The following is a 25266-nucleotide window of genomic DNA, read 5'->3' on the forward strand; positions in this document are numbered from 1 at the left end:
CTACTGGGATTTCGTGAAATCCCTGATATCTTCATTTCCCTGCGACATATCCACTACTAAAGCATGCTTCAGCCCGCCTTCAGCCTTCAACTCCTTCAAGTTTCAACCGAGCACTGAGCAGTTGCTGCAGCTTTTGAGCACGTATACTGTATACATTTCTCAAAATAAGCATGCCTATTTCGAGCATGCTGAAAAATCGAACGTCTGTCGATTTTTGAGCGTGCTACAAATTATAATAATGCAGCGCGGCCGGCAGAGGGCGCGGGCGTCGTTTAAGCACTGGTGCAGCATAGCTAGCACAAGCACGTAGACAAACGAAAGAAACTAAATTTTGACAGTTTTACCGGAAAAACATTGGAGAAAAAGTTTCTTTCGTATCTCGATATCTTCCGCTTTTGAAAATCTATAAGTCAAGCATGACGAACCGCTTTTGACATTTAGTTTCTTGATTCTTTTTTTATTTTTATTATGGCACTTGGCTATAAAACCATGGCTAGTGTCGAGTAAATGGCGGCAAATTAAAAAAATCGATGTATAGCAACCCTGTCTATAGCCGGAATTACAGTTATGATCTACAAACTACGAATAATAAAGTTACTTAGTTTTTATTTTTCGTATTTCGTAGATCAAAACTATAATTCTGGCTATAGACAAGGTTGCTACTTGCTACACGTCGATTTTTTTAATTTGCCGCCATTTACTCGACACTGGCCATGCTTTTATAGCCGAGGTGCCATAATTAAAAAAAAAGAACCAAGAAACTAAATGTCAAAAAATAATAATTGCCGTTGCTTTAATGGTTGCTATGGAAAAAGTTTCTTGTCTTTGTCCACTGAAACTCAAGTCGATGGGTGGTGCCATGCTCGGGAATAAGATATGTAGACATGGGAAAGAAACTGCCATTACTTTCTTCCGAAGAATCGACTGGGAAACCGCGTGCTAGCTACGCTGGTGGACGGGTTTCAGGTTTGTGGTAGTATCGATCAGTTTTAGGGTTCCGTAGTCAGCAAGGAACCCTTTTAGTTTCGGTCTGTCCGTCCGTCCGTCTGTCTGTTTGTCTGTAAGCTTTTTTGCTCAGAGAGTATAAGATCTACAAAGCTGTAATTGGCATGAATGCATATATTAATGATGCCGACAATGTTAATGAAATGCATATTCTAACTACTGTTACATGCTTGATGATGCTTCATGATGCTTCATGATGCTTCAGTTCATGGTTTCATGGACTCTCTCCAATAAAAAAATACTCAAACCAATTGTCATTTGTCGTTTGTCGAATGTCAGTTGTCACATGTCATTTGTCAATTATCATAACAAAATATTCCGAAATCACATGTTTTTGTGTTAAAAGGAGATCGAGTTATTGTTATGAAAGTTATTCGTTTTTAATAAACTTTAACATGAAGACATCAGTAAAACATATATACACATCGGTCGCATGTAACCGTACCCCAGAAGTAGTCGATTGGAATGAACAGGGACTCATATGTTTTGGAGCAACAAACGCAGTGGTTATTTACGATAGGGTAAGCATTAAACTATAATATTTCAGAATTATTTATTATTAAATAGAATTTATTATATCAAAAGTCTATATATTGCAAGATTAGACTAGAAACTAATTATCTGTTCATAATTTTCAGAATTCTAAAGATGAAGATCCTCTAATAGTTCTCAGTCATCACACATCTAAAGTAAACTCTGTTAAATGGGTCCGTAAAGAGGATGGCACATGTACAGAGTTGTTATCCTGTTCTGCCGATAAAACTGCTGCTATCTGGACGTTAAGTGATGGGTTATGGAAGGTCACCAGTGTCTTGAAAGGGCATGAAGAAGGAGTCAATTGCATACATGGATTATATACAGGAAATTGTTTGATAGTGTTCTCAGGATCAATAGATTCATCTGTCAGAGTGTGGGAAAGAACAGAAGGTGTGGTTCAAATTGTGTTTTTTATTTTTTTATTGAATAAACAAAATAGTTTGTCACATAATCCATTGATCGCGGATTCTTGGATCTATCATCGGATCGGACACGGATCTATCTATATTAGTCTCTTTGCTTAAGTAAGTAACTTTGCTAGCAAGTAATTTTTGTAACAAGTTTAAAAGTAAAAATTCATTTAAAGTGGCAATTATTGACTTGTAAGTAGTTTCAAAATTTATTAAATAGTGTTTTGTCCTCAACTAGCATTGGATTAGTCACAAATCACAATATAGAAGAGGACACAGACAATGTAACATAGCTTATATTCTATTGTGTTACTTACTTTCTTTACGAGCTAAGAGATATGACTTTAACTCTTTTTTATTATGTATGTTTAATGGAAGGGTTATCAAAGACTAATTCACATTTCAATCTATTTTTTCAGGTGTAGCAACACTGACTCAGACAATAAACTTGCACTCAGGCTTGTGTCTGACATTACATGCGGCTCTGCTACCTATATCCAACCAACCACTCTTGTTCTGTGCACTGGATGACCACAAGATACATGTGTTTGCTAAAATAGACGAGTACCACAGAGTCCACATGCTTATTGGACATGAAGATTGGGTTCGGGGACTTGATGTTTTGAAATTAGGCATGTATGGTATTATAACTATGTTTTCATTATCTGTATCACCACAAAAAGTTAAAAAAAAAAGTAAAACCAAAAGGAACTATAAAGATTCCTCCTTTGTATGTTTTAAGTATATTTCTTCCAATGTTAATTCTAAGCAATTGATCCCAATTGACTCGTTAATTTGTTTGTTATAATGTCCAGCAGGCGTAGCATGGTCAGAATAGAAACAGTTTCTTTCTATGGAAGTGGTGGACAAAATGACAGTTAGACAAGACAAAGTGACAGTTAGACAATGGAAATCCGCCATTTTGTCGATAAAATCTGTTAGTATGTCGATTCTTTTTCATGTCTACTGTTAGGCTAGCCCTGTTGGATGGGCTATTTATGTAATTTATAAAACTATAATTTATATATTTTTTTTTAACATAACATTTTTAAATTATTTTCAGATAATGAATGTATAATGCTCGCATCTGCCTCGCAAGACACATACATTCGTGTTTGGAAAATACAGAAGCACATAGAAGAGACCACTCATGGTATCAAAGTTGAACAGAAAGTTTTTAATGCATACAACATAGACTGGTCAGTGAAACTTGATGCAGTGCTGGCTGGTCACGAAGGTTGGGTGTATGGGGTGCAGTGGCAATCAATTAAAGGTGAGACTTCTGTGCATACTGGGCTGCGTTTGTTCAAGTCACTATAATAAGCCTGTGTGCTAAAACAGCATCCCATGGAAGCACTTTCCTGGAATAAACAGTGGCTTTAATATGTTAATCCAAAATGGTGTGTATAATTTATGTAAGTATAAATATCAATAATGTTACAATTTATTTTTATTTAGCCTTTTTTTTCCGAATTATCTGTTTTGCAGTATAATATAGTCTCTTAATTTGGTTGGCACAGGCCTCCATCAGCTCTTTCCAGTATTTTCTATCCTGTACTACTCTTGTCCAGTAGGGTCCAGCAGTAGTTGAAAAAACAGTCCCCTCAATTTCTAAGTATCTCCTCAATTAGTCGATGAAATACCTAATCAGTATCTAAGTCTTCCCATCTCATGGCGGGTCGACCTCTTGTCCTTTTGCCATCTCTTGGATACCACATAATGACTCTCTGACTCCATTTACTTCATTTGCATTGTACAGTGTGACCTGCCCATCTCCATTTTAGCATATTTGTCTGAGGATGTCGACTACTTTAGTTTTCATCCTGATTGTTAGGCTAAGCTGTCGGTCTTGCAATTTGCACCCCATCATGCTGCGCTCCATGGTTCTCTGTCATTTTGCTAGTTTTTCTCTATGCGCTTAGGAAAGGGACCATGTTTCAGAGCAATAAGTAAGGCAGGGAAGAACACATGTATTAAAAGTCTTGCTTTTTATACGCAAGCTTAGGTCTTTGCTTTTAAGAATCTCTTTTAGTGACCAAAATTTGTTCCAACCATGTGCTATTTGTTTTTCTATTTCTTTGGTCATTTGGTCCTCGAAGGAAATTATCTGTCCAAGGTAAGTATAGTTTTCGACATATTCTAGTTTGTAGTCATTGACTGTTATGTCTTGGTTTGCAGAGTTTGTTACAATTACATCTGTATTTTTTTATTTTATAAAATGACACAAAAACGTTCTACATACTATTAATTATAGCTCTTATTTACAGATAGCAATGGCCAGTCCAGCTACAGAATTCTAACATCCTCCCTGGACAAAACCCTCATTATCTGGGAAACTGATAACCAGGGTGGGGCATGGGTGGAGAAAGTGAGGGTCGGAGAAGTGGGTGGTAATGGACTGGGCTTCTACGGCAGCAGATTCGGTCCAAACTCAATCCTAGCACATGGCTACAACGGATCTTTGCATATATGGGAACATAAGGTAAAAAAACAATGTTTTATAATAATTTATCAGGACCTAGAAATACACTGACCTCCATTATACAAGTACGCTGGACTTACGAGACCCTTTGAAATGACTGCTGGTTTTTGTGCCTATTTGAATCGGAATCAGCGCCCCCAATGCGGGGGAAGAGAACTAAATTTGACGTAAAAATGACGTTTGAAAGTCGCCATATTGGCGCTGATAGCAGTAGTGGGAGTACTTGGAACTAATACTAGTTTCTACAACCAAAAGCGATTAAGCGGCCACTTGCAAGTTACGTCAGATTTAGTTCTCTTCCCCCGCATTGGGGGCGCTGATTCCGCTTCAAATAGGCACACAAAGCAGGTGGGTATCATAAGTCCAGCGCAATTGTATAATGGAGGTCAGTGTAAAAATATGAATAAAGAATTTTATTAGTACTTGGTTCATTAAAGTAAAACTTGCATATTAGAGTAGACCACAGGGACACTGCACTTTTTTGGGATAAAAAGGACCCTATGTAAATTCAGAACCTAAACAATTGACATGCCAATTTCATCAGAATCTGTTTGTAGTTTCTGCATGAAATGTTACAAACGTACACTGTCCCAAACTCTCGCCTTTATAATACATATAAGTGTGATATAACATTAACTTGTTTCTGTTGATTAATTATATTTTCAACCTTTATAATCTTTAGGTCTAGCAAGCTAGTAAGCAAGACTTTAAAGTGTTATCTTTAGGCCGACTTCACCAACGACTACTAAAGTAATTAATGCTTGAATTCCTGTCACGTTAACTCTTTCGTTTTTCATATTATGAATGAAAGAGATGACATGACATTCTAACAAGCTGTTAACACTAACAGACGTTGGAGGAATTGGTCCTTATTTATCTTTCTTATAACTTTTCAGAGCAGCAACTCGTGGGTTCCGAGTGTGGTGGCGGGCGGGCACTTCGGCGGCGCGGAGGAGGTGCGGTGGGAGGGGCGAGGGCGGTACCTCGCCAGCACCGCGCTGGATCAGACCACGCGTGTGCATGCGCCGTGGCGACGCAAGGGCAGTGAGTACCTATAATTCAAGACCGTTCACACAATTCCACATAGATTTAGCCTATTACCAATAATATTTTAATGATGAAAAAAATAATCTTGAGGAAAGAACCACTATATTTTGGTAAGCTATATTTGTTTACCTTCTATTTTGTAACTTTAATGTACCATCGAGGAAATTCATTCCTAGGCAGTTGACAGACCAACGTCATTTGGTCGGATCATGTCAATTCAATATTAATTGTGATCTGTCGGCTGGGTTTGACGTAACGCGACCAAACTACGTTGGTTCCCCATCTGCCTAGGAATCAACTTCCCTGATAGCATACACAAACTAAATATGCAGTACATATTTAGTTTGTGTATGTATTTTTTTACTGCTAATAATGTGTTTTCGATTTACATACTTAAAATCTTACAAAGCGGCTGACACTTTACAATGTGTATTACTCTTTACTTTTACCCGTAACTTCTTTTTGCAGAATTTCGCATATTGTGCGATAATCTTTAATTATGCCTTGACAAAACTATTTTATGCCAGGCTTCGACTTTTTATGCGTAGAAGAATCGAAGACAGCCTCATATTTTTACTCAAGACAGATAAAAAGTTCGGTGTGGATTGAATAGTTAGGGCCAACGCACACGTACCACAAACACACCACGTCGCAACGACAAAATGCCGTCAAGCAGTTGTTACGTGTGAATAGCGTCGCTGCAGCTTTTTGTAGTTGCGTTGTGGTATCGACAACATGTCGACGTGGTTGCGTTGTCGCCAGTAGTTGCGATGTGATTACGTCGTGTGCAGACATAGTTCGACTCCGGCTTTTATAGCGGAAACACGTGCTGACTAAACTCGTGAAATTCTAGGAGGAAACTTTTTTATTATTGCTATCCTTGCGAGAGCGCGGGCGGTTTGCGCGCACTGTTGTTGCATCGCAAAGTTGTGGTTGCGATGTGGTCGGCATCACGCACGCGGTCGACAACGAATGCAAAATGTGGTACGAGTGAACAGTCTTATTCATTTACAATACAAAATATACGTTCCACCACGTGGTGTGGTTGTGGTACGTGTGAGTTGGGCCTTAATTCGAAATTTAAATTAGGAAAGTCAATGGTTTATCATCCAGGTGTGACCCGTTGGCACGAGATCGCCCGCCCGCAAGTCCACGGCTACGACCTGTCCGCGCTCGTACTGGTGTCGCCCACAACGCTCGTGTCCGCTGCTGAGGAGAAAGTTATCAGGGTGTTCCGGGCACCAAACAACTTCCTGCTCAACTATAGGAATATCGTGGGGGATACGCTGGAGGACGCTATAGCAGGTGAGTGAAACTTTTTAAAATTCGTTGGCGGAAATTTCGGGGCTCGGCGATTTTAAATAACGAGGTTTTTTGGTAACGTCAATATAGAGCGACCGAAAAATTATATCGTATATTCAAAGAAAGACAATTCGACTGGACTTAAGGCAAGCCAAGTGGAGGGTCTAACGTCCGCTTTTAATTCTGGTGAACAGGGTAATAAACTTTTTCGTCATTGTGTTACGGCAAATATTGAGGCAAAATAGTTTAGCCTCATAGCTTCATAAATTTAAATAATAGCGAACTTAATTTATTGTATTTATTAAAATTATTGAATTTATTTCAACAAACATTTTCAGGACCCGAAGGAGCGTCAGTGCCGTCTCTAGGACTATCAAACAAGGCGGTTTTCAGTGAAGGTGATCAGAAAAATGGCGATGACAACGACGGCTACTTCGTACCTATAGAATTAACTGGTAAGGCAATGTAAAAAAACGGCAACGTGAGGCAAAGACTTAAGTTAATTACTGTAGATTTTTGTCGTGTCATTTTTTTCTTTTGTGGTATTGTTAAGTCAGAAGGTGACAGACTGGTGTAATAAGCCGAAAACGACTGCTATATAATTAAAAGTATACTGTCTGAATCCATACTAATATTATAAATGCGAAAGTATCTCTGTCTGTCTGTCTGTCTGTCTGTCTGTCTCGCTTTTACTAAAAAAAAACTACTGAACCGATTGCAATGAAATTTTGTACACAGTTATTCTAGAGTCTGAGAAAGGACATAGGCTACATTTTGATGTGGGAAAATATCTTATTTCCATGAAAATATCGATGAAAATGAATTCGCATTACGCGTGGCCAGCGCTCATCCCGGGGGTCCTGGGTTCGAGTCCCGCAGGCGGAACAAAAAGTTTTAAATGTTCCTGGGTCTTGGATGTGTATTAAAATAAAATTTCAAAAATCTTAAATATATTTTATGTATAATATTATAAAAATCCAGAAATACATCGATGCAATGAACATTTTAGTTCTAATACGATTCAACAGATGGCGTTTTATTTTTTACTTCATTGTAACATAGAACTAATCATACTTATTAGTTACTAGCTGTTGCCCGCGACTTCGTCCGCGTGGACTTCAGTTTTTTTTTTATTTTTTTTATTATAATATAAGGGGGCAAACGAGCAAACGGGTCACCTGATGGAAAGCAACTTCCGTCGCCCATGGACACTCGCAGCATCAGAAGAGCTGCAGGTGCGTTGCCGGACTTTTAATAGGGAATAGGGTAATAGGGGAGGGTAGGGAAGAGAAGGGAAGGGAATAGGGGAGGGTATGGAAAGGAATAGGGTAGGTGATTGGGCCTCCGGTAAACTCACTCACTCGGCGAAACACAGCGCAAGCGCTGTTTCACGCCGGTTTTCTGTGAGGACGTGGTATTTCTCCGGTCGAGCCGGCCCATTCGTGCCGAAGCATGGCTCTCCCACGTACAGTTTATAAAGCGCGATGTCAACAAAATTGGTGTCAAAAGCTTTTATAAAAAAACCCTGGTACCCCTTAAATCAATACAGCTGTCCAATGTGCACACAAAAAGTATTTAATTTTTTTATATTAAACTTTATATTTTATGCCAAATTTTAAAGCTTATTCACACAACTTTACCCATAAACTATTTATCATTGATAGGTTTAAGGTTACGTCACTGCACAGATAAAGTGCTGAGTTATTTAATACCGTAGAATAGATATAACAATCGAAAAAAATCGAAACTTAAATGTAAGATGCAGTGTTACCACCTCTCAAAAATATTTATCCCTAAATTGGTGTCAAAAACCCCTAAAATCGCCTTAATTTTTCTGTTTTCCCCTTAAAATATGCATATATATATATATATATATATATATATATATATATATATATATATATATATATATATATATATATATATATATATATATATAAATGTATAATAGTTTAGAAATAATATACTGAAATATGTTTTAAAATATTTCTATTATAATAATTGATTTAATATGTTAAATATTTCATCTTCATCTGAAGATTCAGATGTTTTGAAGTCGTACATCTTATTATTGAATAAATTCAACATTTTATTTGTTGGATTAAATGTTGCACAAGTGACATCATTACGATTTAATGTAAATCGGACCATCAGTGGTGCCGCCAGTCACCACAGAGTGGTCATAGAATTACGTAATAGATGTCGCTAGAAGTCGCTAGGTCAAGAAATAATTAATATTAATATCAACAATTTAAAAATATTAAAAAGTAAATAAATCCCTGAAAATACCCCTAAAAATTTCAGACCCCTAAAAAAACCCCATCTCACTTATTTAGCTCCTAAATCTGGGGGGAAAACCCCTAAGTTGGGAACACTGGTAAGATGATACCACCTCTTATAGAAAGACTTTTGAGCAAGCGTCAGCGCGATGTAGAAGACGCACGGCGCCATCTATTATGAATTTTTGGAACTAACTTAATTTGAACAAATTTACGCATTTTCACCCCCTGACAACCCTTTTTTCCAGTAAAAAAGTAGCCTATGTCCTTTCTCAGGCTTTAGACTATCTGTATACAAAATTTCATTACAATCGGTTCGGTAGTTTTGGCGTTTGGCGTGAAAGCGAGACTGACAGACAGACAGACAGACAGAGATACTTTCTCATTTATAATATTAGTATAGATTATGTACACACTGCACAGCTGTTTTTGGGTATTTTGATTAATTAAGGGCCGCGCTACACCGGAATGGCAGCGGCGAGGCGAGCACTTTCAGCGTTGCCATTCCGGTGTAGCGCGGCCCTAAGAGGGGTACCACTTACCAGGGTTTTAAAAAGTTTTTAAATTTGACACAAATTTTGTTGACACCGCGCGCTATAAACTAAAGTCCACGCGGACGAAGTCGCGGGCAACAGCTAGTAGGAAAATATAGGAATAGAGGACAATAATAATATTTATTAGAGATCCTAAAATTATGTTATAAAATGAATTGTTTGATATTTTAAAATTATCTTATAAAACGCGCGAACCATACTAAGCATCAGAACCTTTTTTAAAACCAATACACGTAAACTGAAATGTACAAACACAACAAAAGAAAAATTTGTGCCTTTCTTGTGTGTAATAAAAGTGTATCTACAAGCGCGTCGACTACGCGCAGGAGCCGCACACGCGTTGTGCCCGCATTACACCCGCGCTCGCCTCGCGCACGTCCCGCGCACGCATAAACTACTAGTGACTGGACTACTTCGTTCAATAGACTAGCCACAGCGCGGGCGCAAGGCATGTGCAGCGCGTATGCGGGGTGAGCGCAAAGCGGGCGCAGGGCGGGCGCGTGGCGTGTGCGTGGTGTGCGCGGGTGGAATTCGATAAATGCAATTTGAGATCTATTGATGTGCCTAAAGACTCAAATAAAATCAGCAAATTTCAAAGCGAGTTTGACGCTGGTGCAGAAGCGCGTGGCGTGGGCGGGGCGGGCGCGTGTCGTCTGAACACGGCCTAATGGGCCGGGCTTATTCCACCTTACTAAATTTGGACGTCTAAATTGATTCAGTAACTAAATTTAGTCTAGTGAAATAGCATTTAGAAAGTTAACATCCTAATTAGCGTACTAAATCAGAGGAAGTGTGGCTTCTGATTGGTGGAATCAGAAGCTTCTAATTGGTGGAATCAGAAGCTTCTAATTAGTCTTCTTTTTAGGATCATAATTAGGGTTTCTAATTTTATTAAGGTGGAATAAAATTACATCGTTATTCTTCCCAGCTCCACCTACAGAGGAGACCCTCATGCAAAACACTCTCTGGCCGGAGACGCACAAGCTGTACGGTCACGGGTACGAAGTCCACTGCCTCGCCGCCGCAGCCGACGGCAGCTTGCTCGCGTCCGCCTGCCGCGCTACCAATGTTGAACACGCAGCCGTTATACTTTGGTCAGTTTTCAAACTACTGAACAGGTTACTACAGAATTTATGAAATGAAAATATTTATTTCTAAATAGGTTAACAAAGTTAACACTTTTAGAACTCCATCCACCCATCCACCCACCACCATCCACTCCATTAACCCATCAATACCCAAGCGGCACCCGGGTGTTGCATAACAATTGAAAATCTATTGTGTCTGCAATTCCCACAATCGAGGTATTACCAAATAAATCTATACATATAATAAAACTGTAGAAATGACAATTCTGTACATTACAGATATCCAAAAAATAATAAGCGGGGGCTGTTACTACATCGCTATAGAAGCCAAAACTGTGGTTAGTTTTTTGTTTGTCTGTCTGTCTGTATGTTTGTTCCAGCATCACACGAAAACTACTGATCCGATTTGAATATGGTTTTTCGCAGATATACTCGTATTTGTCTTCTTCCAACTTAACATCTGGTGTACAAAAAATTTTCCCCCTGCCTCTCTAGGGGTCAAAAGAGGGGGTAAGATTTTGTACCAAACTTTTTTCTTTAACACGAAAACAACTGATCCGATTTGAATACGGTTTTCGCAGATATATTTATCTTCTTCCAACTTAACATCTGGTGCATACATTTTTCCCCCCACCCCTAAAAGAGGGCCAAAGAGGGGGTCAAATTTTGTATCAAACTTTTTTCTTCAATGGACTAACTTTATATTATTAACTGTATTTTCCAATTTAACATCTGGTGTATAAAACTTTTCCCCCACCCCTTAAAGGAGGCTGAAGAGGGGGTCAGATATTGTACCAAACTTTTTTTTTAACATGAAAACTACTGATCCGATTTGAATATGGTTTTCGCAGATATATTTGTCTTCTTACAACTTCATATCTGGTTTATAAAATGTTCCCCCCCACCCCTCAAATAGCCTCCCCGCATATTAATCAGTGTTGAGTTTTAATTCTCCTTTTTTAGGAACAAAGTAACTTATTAATTAAAAGTGAATTTATTATAACCGAAGCCAAAGATACAGTTTTCAAGTGTCATTGGATTAATATGCGGGGAGACTTTGCCCTTAGCCCCCTTCCTGGTAATGTTGCTAAGCAAATTGGTGTTGCGTCGTTAGTGTTGAGTTTTAGTTCTTCTTCTTTTAAAACAAACTAAGTTATTTATTAAAAATGAAATTAATCTAACCAAAACTAAACATACAGATTTTGCGTGTCGTTTGAATAATATGTGGGAGTGGGTAAAGACCCCTGCCCCTACTTGGGGTAGCTGCTATGGGGTATGGGGTATGTTTCTAAAGAAGTTTGCAAGAATATTCGTATTGTACACGATTTTCGAATTCCACGCGAGCGAAGCCGCAGGCAAAAGCTAGTTATTTCATATGAATAACAGGCCACGCAAAATATCATTAAAGCGAATGGGCTATAGCTTCGAATTCGATGAAATCCATGCTCCTTTATATTGGAAGGTGACGTACATACTACCAAAGATCACACTTCACAGAAAAAAAGCAGAGTCCCTAGCCGACACATTTTCATCTTGTCCATTATGTTTAATTAAATCGAGTTATATCAAGTCAATGAAATCCCTCGGCTGGGCTTTACGGTACTAATAGATAGCATCGCCTGCCGTGTAAATAAAATAAAATACCTTAATGTATTTAATCAGCATGTTTGATACCATCACAGAAATGCATTTTGGATGCCCATACTGGACACTCACGCTAATGAATCACATGAACAGAATAACAGTAATTTTTAAATTATCTCTTTTTAGGGAGACAGAGAACTGGCAACAAATACAGAAGCTGCCTTCTCATAATCTTACAGTGACACAGCTAGCGTTCTCACCAGACAGTCAAAGACTGCTGTCAGTGTCGCGCGACCGAAGATGGACCATATTCAAGAGGCGGGAAGGTTCAAATTTGTTTGACCTGGAAGCTTGCACGGATAAGACCAATGGAGTACACACAAGAATCATTTGGTGTTGTGCCTGGTCACACGATGGACAGGTCTTTGGTACTGGATCAAGGGATGGAAAGGTAATTACATGCTTGACAAATATAACAATAAATAATATAGAAGTGCAAAAGGCCTGTAAATGTCTGAAGCGATCAGGCAATTTTCCATATTCAATATAGATAGCCAAATAGTTGATAGAAAATAAAAATAAATTATTCTCTAGTATCTGAAAAAGAAAAAATATATCGTTTAATTTTTTTTTCAGGTTTGTCTATGGTCAAAAACAGGGTCTATGTCTGAAACATCTCTAGAGGATTATGGCTTATTTGGTAAATATTTTATAGAATACCATCATTCTTAGATTTAAATAAATTAAAACGAAATTGTTGAGTCGGGTCTATTCAAGTAGCAAGAAAAGGACAACATTTACCTAAAAAATTACCACCAATTTTAAATTAAGCTGAGTTACTATGTTTACGTGGGCTAACTGTATTTCAATTGTTTCTATTTTTAAATTTAATTAACATAATTATAAAGTTAATTTCAATTAATAAAACTAAAAAGTATAACATTTAATTTCCAGGAACACCGCTAGAAATACCCAAGGAGTCAGTGACAGCATTAGATTTTGCACCGAGAGACGCGGCGTCGCGGATACTAGCGGTGGGCTTCGACTCCGGCCGGATACGGATATACGGCTTCGACGGCGACTGGTCGCTGAAGATTGAACTGGATAATAGGTAAACCTTTTCAAACCTCATTTTTTATTTTATTTGGAAGATTTACACCATACAAACAATTATTTAAACAATAATTTAAAATGCCAATAACAAGTTTCCACTGATGAAAAAGTTACGTTTTAAAACGAAATTCATCCTTATCTATAAATCGATAAATCCATCCATTATTTTAAATTAATTAAACATGAAAGTGTGTATGTTTGCCTGCCTCTTACCTCTTAAACCATTCAACCGTTTGGCGAAATTTGGTATAGAGATACTTTTAGTTCCTGAAAAGGACATAGGGCAGTTTACAGATTCGTTTTTTGTTTAAAATGTTTGTATATTCAGATTTATTTTTGCTTTTGGGTAACTTTAGAATCGAACATGCCATTAAACATTGACGTTACGTAACTTAGTAGAATTAAGGCCTAAATAACTTTTTGTATATTTCAGTGCTGCTCACCACCTGACAGTGCGGCGGTTGTGTTTCCGCCCCGGCGACGACACCTGGCTGGCGAGCTGCGGCAGCGACCACCTCGTCCGAATATATTCTATTGCTTTGTAAATATATTTTATACACTCATACTTGTTTATATCAATCTTATAATATGTAATTAGATGACCCTGTGATCATCACTTCCCCCTAATATATTTTTTCGGTATACAAACCTTCCCTGGGCTTCCACAAATATTTTAAGACTAAAATTAGACATTATTTAATTATTATTAATTAGACATATTTAGCCGTCCAGTACCTTTCAGCATGGCTACAGTAGAAATACGAAAATATAGACAAAAAGCGGAGATAAACTGAAGGTGCCGCTCCGATCGCATTGGCTAGCCGCGATCAACAAAAAAATCAAATATAATGCCACTTTATGACATAGACTATAGTCCTAAAAATTCAAATAAAATTCAACTTTATGACATAGACTATATTCCATGTCATAAAGCGGCATCTTAATTGAATTTTTAATAAACTGAAGGTGCGGCATGGCACCTTCAGTTTATCTCCGCTGTTTGTCTAAAGTATAGTACTTTCGTATTTCTACTGTAGCCATGCTACGGGTGCTGAACTGCTCAATAGATTTGTCTAATTTTAGTCTTAAAATATTTGTGGATGCTACGGGTGCTGGAGTTGATGCGAGAGCGAGACTAACAAAATTGAAACCGTCGAATGTTTATGTTTACTAGAGTAGATAGTATAGGTCGTAGGTCATTAGAGTACGAGTAGGTATGCTTAGTTCAATAACATTTTTGAGGAAAAAAACAAGTACTTATGGAAAAGTAATATTTGAATATTTGAAGAACTGATAATGGAATACAGATAAGAATTAAGCAAATTTAACGAGGTACGTAGTTTATTATAAAATATACATAGAACTTTATTTATAAAATATATTTTCACAAGTAACATTTTATTTTTAACAATATGCTCCAATTGTATCAAAGTTTTTTTAATGGTAACATAAAATTTGAATTCCATTCTTTTTGTTTTAAGTTACTTGTCATAGTTGCATAAAAACTTATTTTGATCATCATTGAAATTGTAAATCGGAGTACATATAATTGCATTTTAAAACTTATACACAACATGTATAAACATATACACAACATCACACTAATATTATAAATGCGAAAGTTTGTATGTTGATGGTATAGAGCAGGGGTCACCAAATGGCGGACCGCGGTCCGCATCGGGACCGCCGACCCATTGTGTGCGGACCGAGCATTTTCGAAGATGAACTTCGTTAAAAATAAATTTCGGTCTCGACTTACTGATGAACATCTCCAGGATTTAATGTCAATAGCTTGCACCAATTTCACTCTAAACATCAGAGAGATAATAATTAGCTACAAAATATTACATTTTTCTCATTGATAATGTAAATAACTTTGTAACCGTAGTTACCTTTGTTTCGTAATATTTTTTTGTACAACGCGAAGGTCATTTCATTTCTTAAAATGGACCCTGAGCGAAACTAATTGGTGACTCCTGGTATAGAGTTATAGCTGATATCGTGGATTAGAACATAGGCTACTTTTTGCTATGGGAAAATATCATAATTTATTATAAACCGCCGGTTACACCGCAGGGCACAGCAGTAAAATAAGTTTATATCAGCTATTATTGTTATAAATAGTAAACAATTATTATAATTTTATATAATTATGCATTTTTAATAACAATACATGGTAACATCGTTCAAATCTTTAGAAAAATGACCCTGTATAAACAAGATATAATATTTAATAAAGTCTTAAGATATAAGGCACAATTTTAAGTCTCTTATAGATATATCTCCTAATAAAGATACAAAAACTTATCAAAATTCGCAATTTCTAAATCATAATACCATCAAAATATCTTCAATCGAAAAATTTAAGGCTTCAAAAATCTTCATCCTTACTAATAAAAAGAACCATACTATTTATACAGACACATAACTTTACAATGTTTTGTCCTCGTCTGTCCTGCTACTTTTATGACGCTGCGCAGACGAAAGACTATCCTTGACGCACTTTTTAGTTATATGCAGTAACGCACACGACGCGCAGCGCAGACGTGTCCGGTACTGACTGCATATAATTGCATAGGTTATATTTCCACGGACTAAAAAGTGCGTCACGGATTGTCTGTCGTCTGCGCTGCGCCTTTACATGTCATACAGGAACATAACATCTATAACGCAGTATGGATCTTTTAATTGAGGGCTTACTAGTAAACATACACATTACATACCTATATAATTTTATACCTACATTTTACTTGCGTTTTTTCAACATTAACATACTTAGTACTATATGACTACCACAATTTTCGAGTTGTCAAACATTCGTTAGGCAACACACAAGACATCAAGCACTTAGTTTATTTAACTAAATATTATTATTGTATTATTATAAAAATTAAACAAATCTTAAATGCAGGCACACATTTTGAATTCGTTTTCTTTATCCATATAAACATAGTCTAGTTATACAATGACATAGAGGTGCGTCTAGATCTCTGGGCATGATTGTGACTGTGAAATTTCACGAGTGTACTTACAGTACTGTATGTGAACAATCATAATTATGTGATGTATTTGTAAACAAATGTTGTGACGAGTCACACAAACAATTTCTAAGCCATCCAATCTAAGATTGTGTAACCTATATGTTAAAATAACCCGACACACCCTAATGTAAGCTACTATGACACTGCCACCAATCTTAAACATAAACCACTATCAAGTATTTGAGGAACCCTTAGCGAAGGATTAAAGCAGGGGTTCCCAATCTTTTTCAGCCTGCGGCGCACTTACACGTCGCAATATATTTTTGTCACGGCGCCCTACTCTACCTGGCTATTGGAAAAATATACATCAATAAACATCTTTAATGAGTATAGTTAGGTTGAGCAGGTACCTAAATAAGGTTAATAATAAAATACAAATATTTAATCATCTATCTGCTAACACATATAATATTATAATTTTATTTTATAATATACTGGCTTTGGATAGGGATGGAGGATCGACTCACGGCGCCCCTCTTGCCTTGCTACGGAGCACCAGGGCGCCGCGGCGCACAGTTTGGGAACCCCTGGATTAGAGTATATCAGTTATCAACAACAATTTCCTTTTGCTTCTCTGCTTTTGATCTCCTGAACGGTTTTAACGGCGTAAAGAAAAAGTTTTTTATACTTTTCAACTTCTTTTTTCTGCCTCCCAAGCTGGAATGACTCAGGGATGTCACCTCCGGTTTCATGTCTATTCGGAGATCACCGAGTGAGACGGATTCGTTGGGAATGCTGGGTAGTGTAAGAGTATTCATATTGATTCCGTTCGGATGCAATTGTTTTACTGGTGTGAACCCATTCGTTTCGTTTGTCAGTTCTGAGATCACTTCTGAAGATGCAGTAGTAATTTGTGTTTGGTCTCTGAAAAAAAATTATAGAATTCATTTTACTGCTTAGGAGAATTTTGGTTATTTGATAACATTGTTTTTTGTACTGAACTGGATCTAAAATAATAGATTCATATTATTGATACAAATATAGATCAGACCACAGGTAAATAAATAAACTACTTCTATTTGTAGCCAAATGTACAGTTTCTTTGGATATTTTTAAGGGTACAAATTGCGGGAAGCATCCTTACTTCCAAGCTAATATTATAAATGCGAAAATGTGTCTGTCAGTCTGTCTGTTACCTCTTCACGCCCAAACCGCTGAACTGATTTTGCTGAAATTTGGTATGGAGATTTTAAGTCCCGAGAAAGGACATAAAGTAACTTTTTAATCCAGAAAAATGTATGTTCCCGCGCGAAAATCGGAGTTGCGGACGTCATTTAATCTAGAATCTAGAATAAATACATACGAATTAAGATCTACAGGTCCCAAAGTATCGTTAAGCTTCTTCCAGAAGTTAAAAGGCGCCTTATCTTCTGGATATGTATAACGGAGGTTATGGTAGAACCTCAAATGTTCCGGCAATACACATTCTCTGAACATCACAGGAATTAACTTGAGATTTTTCCTATTTGCTGGAAACAAATAAAATTTAAAAAAAATTACACATTATGTTCATTAAAGAAAATAGTCTCATTAACTTCATACTCTTGCTGTTATGAAAGAAATTCTAGAAAGCATTGTCACATTATGTTAAACTTAGAAAAAGCATTTTATATCAGTAAAATCTCTATGAAGTACAATATACAGGGTGTAAGAAACCAAATTGATGATACTTTAGGGTATACTCACTAATTCCATCAGCCTGTGCCAGATTCATAAAGAATTTGAGGGCCGGAGTTCTTAAGAAGTCTGGAGAATAGATAAGTATTATATGTCTGCACCTCAACAGCATAAGCCGACTTAATGGCTGGTACCGCGAAGCATAGCCTGGAAGGAGATTGTCTTCTGAACATACCTGAGAACAAAAATAGAACATACAAATAATATTATTTAACTGAAATATGAATTGTAGGATTACTGATGAATTTAAAACTCACACTAAAACCTTCATCTGTCACATTTTTTCGCAACTTCTCAAAGAATTCTCTGTCCTCTTGAGCATACAGGACATATGCATGGTATTGCTGTGGCGCCCCAAACGTTTTATCTTCTACTGTGATGATATCACTTTCTACATCATCTGTAAAACATTTACATTTACCACAAGATTTATTTCACTTAATAAAATAGATTCCTAAATTACCTTACCACAATTTCTTCCTGTTGAAGTGCAAAATATGTGGGTGTAATAGCAAACTTTTCTTAATAAATAAAAATGAACTTCACTTTTTTAGGCATCATGTAACGAATAAACTTGATAAATCAAAGAGTATGGAAATGTACCTAATAATTTATCTTCAATAGCTAAAGTCTTAAGGTCATCTTGTACGTCAAATCTATCAATAAGTTCCAAGTGTTTGAGTAAATTCTGGACAGTGGCTGTCCCATCGTTCATGTCTATCCATAGCTCCAAAACCTTGCCAACTTTGTCCTTGCATTGTGTGTCGATGCTCAATTTCAGTTCATTTGTTATATTTGCTAATGATGCTAGCCCTCTCCAATCTCTGTGAAATAAATAAGAACTTTAAACAGGCAGTACTTTTGAAGCCTCTTCAATGCAAACTATCAAACTAAACTTTATAGTATTTGTATAGTATGTACTTAGACAAACTTTTTAGCGCATTGTTTACAAATTGGAATGAGTAAAATAATACCAACTTTAAATGTAAATATCATATTTTTGTTATAAATTATATTATCCGAATATGACTCAACACACACACACAAACAAGACTTACTGAGAAGTGTAAACAACTGAAGTTGTTGCAAGTCAAAAATAAATTTAGTCAAAACAAGCATGAAGGTCTTCCTGTAGTCTGTACCCACCTTTTGTACGTTAATGATCAACTTTCATATTTCGAAGAAAATAAGTACCAGTTACAGGCAATTCCATCACTACATTATAGTAAATAAAAAAAAGTTGGCCAAGTGCAAGTCAAAAAGAACAAATATTTAATTAAGGATTTTGTGAATGATTCAAGGGCCTACCTGTTGCCATTATTGATTAGGAGCAAAAAAGGCCAAAGAAATCGCATTTGTTAGTCTGAGAGCCCCCGTTAAATATTAATTTTATTTTGTTTTTAGTATTTGCTGTTATAGCGGCAACAGATATACACAATCTGTGAAAATTTCAGAAGTCTAGCTATAGCGGTTCTTGTGATACAGCCTGGAGACAGACGGACATCGAAGTCTCAGTAATAGGGTCCCGTTTTTACCCTTTGGGTATGGAACCCTAATTTTAAATTTAAAATGTTTTGTATAGTCAACATACCTTTGCCTGGTTATCCCATCTGGTCCTACATGCGTTAACACTTTTTTAGTATTCAGTAAGGAAGATAGTAAATTACGAGATTCAACAGAGAGAAGCGAAAGAGAAGCTTCCAATACTGCTTGATCACAATTCATTTTGGAAACCTCATTACCTAATAATTTGTATACCTATCTGCACTCATTTCAAAATTGGTTGAAATAAAATTAGTAAAAGTAAATAGTTTACTTTAAATGAGTCTTATTTAGTAAAAAACAGTTTTTTTAGCTGTTTTTTAACAAAGTTCGCAACTCGCAAGTCGAAACTTTTGAGTTTTGACCAATGGTTTTGACTAGTTTTGACATAAGTTTGACATAATATTCTGATTTTAATTTTTGACAGCTGGCCTCTGTTTTTTTGTTCTTATTATGGCACTTCGGCTATTTAACCATGGCTAGTGTCGAGTATATTATGGCGGGAAAACAATACTCTATAATGCTCGGGCCACACTAACGAGAAATGCCGTTAATTATCGCGATAATGCTAAAACTTTTTAAAGCATTATCGCCTTTAATTAGTGGCATGTAAAGGCGATAATGCTATAACATGTTTTAGAATCAACGGCGTTTCTCGTTAGTGTGGCCCGAGCATAATACAATAATTTTCAGCATCGTTTTTCTATATTGTCAGGTCTAAAGTCTAGTCAAACTCTAAGTAAAAATCAATACAGTCAAGAAGTCAAGTCGGTCGTTTCAGTAAAGCGTCTACGCTTTACTGAAACACTCGATAGAGTTTTGGATGGAACACAAAATAGGCACGTTTCTGGATATTGCATCACTTTCCTACACTTGTGCACGATAACGAATATCTAATGGTCAATATCCTACCAATATTACACATTAAAAACTCAGATAACACAATTTTGGAAAATAATACAAAAACAACACAATAGTTATTTCTACATTTGGTATTACATAAGTGAGTATTAATAGATAATAATTGTTATTAGTTTTGTAAGATGCGGTTATACCTAATTTTATTTTTCTTTTCTAATTTTGGATACGCAAAAAAATATATAATAGAGAATACAAAAAAACAACATTCCCGGCAAAATTCCCTGTCCTCTGGTCACGTCAGAAATGAGAATATTTTTTTATTAAATTTACGCTGGACTACAAATGTGAAATCATAATCCTTTTCTGGGATCAAGAGGGATCAGAACACAGAACACTTATACTCCTACTGGATCAGAATCACAATCATCATCATCATCATTGGCCTCTTCATCAATTACTGATGACCCCTACCTAAATAGGTAGGGGTCATCAGTAATTACCCATAATATGACCCCTACCTAAATAGGTAGGGGTCATATTATGGGTGCAAACTGCAAGCTTCTGTTTCAGACACTTCTTTTGATGACTATAGAGTCCAATTCTCGATCGACAAGACCGTCCGCAACTTATGCACAAGAGAGCATTGTTTGATGGATGAGGTTGTGAATTATCGCTAGCTTTGACACGCCTTTCAGCCAACCTGTCGAACCATTTTCGATCATGGTACCGGACTCCCTGAGCTATACTTTGTCTCCACCTGTTTCTGTCTTCGGCGAGCTCGTCCCATGCATTCTGCTTGATGTTGAAGGAGGCAAGGTCACGTTTAATACAATCTTTGAAACGTAGTTTCGGACGCCCAATGCCCCTCTTTGCATCCGCTACCACCCCCAACAAAACCTGTCTCGGCAGCCTGTACGTCGGCATGCGATGCACATGTCCAAGCCAACGCAGTCTTCGCTGTTTGAGTATAGCCGCTACACTAGCTAACTGTGCCTTAGCAAGGACGTCCTCGTTCGTGACTCTATCCTCCCACTTAATTCCAAGAATGCCGCGTACGCATCGCATGTGAAATGTATTAAGTCGTCGCTCTTGTTTTGCATACGTAGTCCATGTTTCAGCTCCGTACAAGAGTACACTGAGAATACAGGCCTGATATACTAATATTTTCGTTCTGACCGTGAGGTTATTATTGTCCCATACTCTTGCACGAAGCTTTCCAAACAAGGTCGCTGCTTTACCAATGCGTATGTCAATTTCTGCATCAAGTGAAAGGTTGCTCGTAACCGTCGAACCAAGATAGCAAAACTTGTCAACAACTTCTAAAGGGGATCCGTCTAATGATATGACTGGTTTTTCTGGTGACCCCTGTGTAAGTACTACAGTTTTCCTGGCGTTGATACTCATGGAGAAGAGCCTACAAGCACGAGAAAATTGATCCATAATAGCTTGGAGTTCGTGAGGTGATGTGGCAACAAAAGCGGCATCGTCAGCGAATAAAAGATTAGATGTTACGACCAACAATTACTGTGCTGATGCTACGTAAACTAGCAGCTGATGTTACAACTGTATGAATAGTAGTTATTAGTGCGTCAAGAAAGTCATGACTTGAAGCGGGAAAATTTTCTAAAAGTAATCACGCTTAAAATGTGTATTTTTTTCTTTGCATTTTCACAGAGAACGCTTATTACATTTTAAATAAGCTAATAATACTGAGTTCTATGACAAAATATTTTTTATAATATTTAAAACTGGTACCGACTTCAAAATATATTGTGTACAGAAATAGTTGAGGTTTAGGAGAATTATGCCTAAGGCACTTCAAAGAGTATGAATTATTAAATTATTTTATATACTTTTTTGTTCATTAAGTATAAATTATTAATGATTTTACCCTGGAAGTCGGTTTTAATTTTTTGTTAAAAATAATAATTTCACTCTTTTTAGTCATTTATAAGGTTTCCTGTACAGACTAATGTTAACATGCTTAGTGACTTTGGATCCAGGATACACTTTCATGATGTGAAAACTCATTGTCTGAGATCACTACCACTTCAGAATTGCTTAAGCAACTCCAAGCATTATATACCAATGTTGAATGTATAATATGCTTGGCTTATTATACATTGCTTGATTAATCAAGCAATGATAAAATTAATATTCATACGCCTGTCTTTAAAGGCTTTAAAGTTCTGTTCAGTGACTTTCTTTCTATCATTACACTAATAAAAACTCATCAGCTCAACATAATATAATATTATGCTCAAATATAACTATAATCGTCCGTATAAATTTTAAGGAGATAAGCATACCTCAAAGATCTCATGATCGAATTGCTAACTTGGTAACCTAAACACCAAGGTCGAATCATTTACATTGAATTAACATTATAATTTTTTTAATCGTTCGACCAATTCGGGTTTCGATCTTAAAGACGATTAAAAGTACCAATAATATGGTTATAATTAGATAATTCATGGTCTGGTGACTGGTGGTAGAGATGATGATGATGATGATGAATGTAACTTGCATAGTAGCATATGCTTTCAGTTCTTAAACCAACTCCGAAAGCCGCAAACTTGTATTTATAAGGAATCCGGAATTCTCTTAGCACCTTCGGAACCATGGTATATTATCTAATTGCAAAATCTTGCTTTTTGGTAGCATACGAGTATGCTTAGGATACTTCTCATATAATCGAAATCACTATATGTTTCTACATAAAAATTTGAGAAGTTCCCTCGATTACTCATGGATGTATGGTGGAATAGTGGTGATGATGATGATGATTAATTAAATTTGCATAGTAGTATATGCTTTCAGTTCTTAAGACAACGCCGAAACCCCCAAATATGTATCTATAAGGAGTAAGGAGTTCTGTTCACCACCTTCGAACCATGGTGTATCCTGGTGCAAAATCTTACTTTTTGGTAACATATGCCTGAAATACTTCATATGAAACCAAAAAAACTATATGTTTCCATTTGAATTTTGAGGAGTTCCCTCGATTACTCATGGATCCCATCATCAGGTCACCACTTTTGTGAAAATGGGACCAAATTGGAGTGAAACCTAATATAACAAAACAAAAATTTTGAAAATCAGTCTACAAACGGCGGAGTAATCATTGAACATACATAAAAAAAACATATCCACAGCCGAACGTATAACCTCCTCGTTCTGGAAGTCGGTTAAAAACAGGTAACAATATAACACTATGCAGTTTTTTAAGATCACAGACATTTGACTTCCACTGTGATTCTTTGATGTCTGCACTAGGCTGCAGAGCCTGTCCTGCAGATCACCAATATGAAGCTACTCAGTAGCTTCATATTGGTGATCTGATATAGTAAGTAAGTAATAAAAAAAATGTTCTAGGGAACCCGAACTAACGATGAAACTGATTAAAAAACATGCAGTAATAAAAACACATTACAATTTCCAATAATTTTATTTTAAATTAGTGGCAGTGAAGTTTTGTTGGGATTTCAAACAAAAAACGGTTCGCACAGTCATCATTGATTATCGAATATTCTAAAACAAATGTCACATTTCACTCCACCTACTTGCGAAAATGAATAATTACATACTTACATTCACGTCTTATAATTTCATACAAAACAAATTATACCCTATAAAATCAGGTTTAATACAAGCATAATATTATACAAACTTTACTTGACCACTTTTCATTATCATTATGTATAATAATCCAACGAATGTTTTGTAGAAAAGGTAAAGGTGTTAAACGACTGAACTGTTCCAATCACCATCCTTACTAATAAAATATATTTACGCAGCGTATAACTTACAAGGTTGGCTATCTTTGTTCATCGTGTAAAGTTTCCATTAAGCTATAGACAAAGATATAGATCTAAAATACTTATACGCTGCGTATCTTTACTGGTAAGAGAAGGCTTAACGTTTTTCAAACGGAAAATGTGAACCTTACAGATGTGCATTACGTATTTTAGCATGACAATCCGTTCAGTATAATATAGTTCACTGATGAAAATTCTGAAAACACATTTGCCATCATAAAATACAGAAAAACTTAATGCTTATCTCAACGAAATAGGATTTGGCACATACATTACGACTAGAATTATTGCGATTCAAAATAAATTACTTAACGACTGTTTTCCAATGTAGAAGTTACACGTAGAGAGTTCATATCATGCGATCAATCGTCATTATGCCCTTGGAATGAAATCGCATTGTGAATTGTCTTAAATCTTATAGGTACAACCATGTACAACATTATTAGGTACAACATCGCACAGATAATGACAAAGTTCTAAGGTACCTACTTAATAATATGTATTTCATAACAAAATATTTTACCGATATTGGCACGCAGCGTAATAAATTAAAGTTCCGTAGTCTATAACTGCCATATTATGGTGTTTCCAACATGCCAACATGCAGACCTTGCCCTTTATCCAAGACGTTTTCTTTATCACTTATTTAAAGAATCGCCGATCAAAATGTATGAAATAGAATATGTTCGACAGTATGAGTTCGAAATTCGACTCATGTTATATCAATTTCATACATTTTTATTCGGCGATTCTATAAATAAGCGATAAAGAAAACGTCATGGCTACAGGGCCTTGTATACTTATATACAATAATATTTATATTAGTAAAGAGGTACCTAAGTCTCTACCCTTATATTTTTGTATAATCGCTGCGTTATACGAATTACGATACCGCGCCGTGCAATGTGAAAACCCCCGATGCCTAA

The 25266-nt window shown here is 36.5% G+C and overlaps 2 protein-coding genes across 2 annotated transcripts; one reads left to right on the forward strand and one right to left on the reverse strand.

Moving 5' to 3' along the window:
- Positions 1-1007: 1007 nt before the first annotated feature.
- Positions 1008-13964, forward strand: LOC121731939 (probable elongator complex protein 2). Its single transcript, XM_042121638.1, has 13 exons — positions 1008-1526; positions 1644-1932; positions 2372-2584; positions 3016-3225; positions 4220-4434; positions 5331-5478; positions 6595-6786; positions 7122-7238; positions 10545-10710; positions 12475-12739; positions 12925-12988; positions 13243-13399; positions 13835-13964. The coding sequence occupies exons 1-13, from the start codon at positions 1278-1280 to the stop codon at positions 13944-13946; spliced, it is 2397 nt and encodes a 798-aa protein (XP_041977572.1). The 5' UTR covers positions 1008-1277; the 3' UTR covers positions 13947-13964.
- Positions 13965-15994: 2030 nt separating this feature from the next.
- Positions 15995-20001, reverse strand: LOC121731949. Its single transcript, XM_042121662.1, has 7 exons — positions 19711-20001; positions 18723-18943; positions 18377-18519; positions 18129-18294; positions 17746-17911; positions 16975-17306; positions 15995-16641 (listed from the first exon to the last, which is right to left on the reverse strand). Exons 1-6 carry the CDS (start codon positions 19842-19844, stop codon positions 16985-16987), a joined length of 1152 nt encoding a protein of 383 aa, XP_041977596.1. The 5' UTR covers positions 19845-20001; the 3' UTR covers positions 15995-16641; positions 16975-16984.
- Positions 20002-25266: the final 5265 nt, after the last annotated feature.

The sequence above is a fragment of the Aricia agestis genome, chromosome 11, assembly GCF_905147365.1.
Source record: "Aricia agestis chromosome 11, ilAriAges1.1, whole genome shotgun sequence".
Classification (NCBI taxonomy): domain Eukaryota; kingdom Metazoa; phylum Arthropoda; class Insecta; order Lepidoptera; family Lycaenidae; genus Aricia; species Aricia agestis.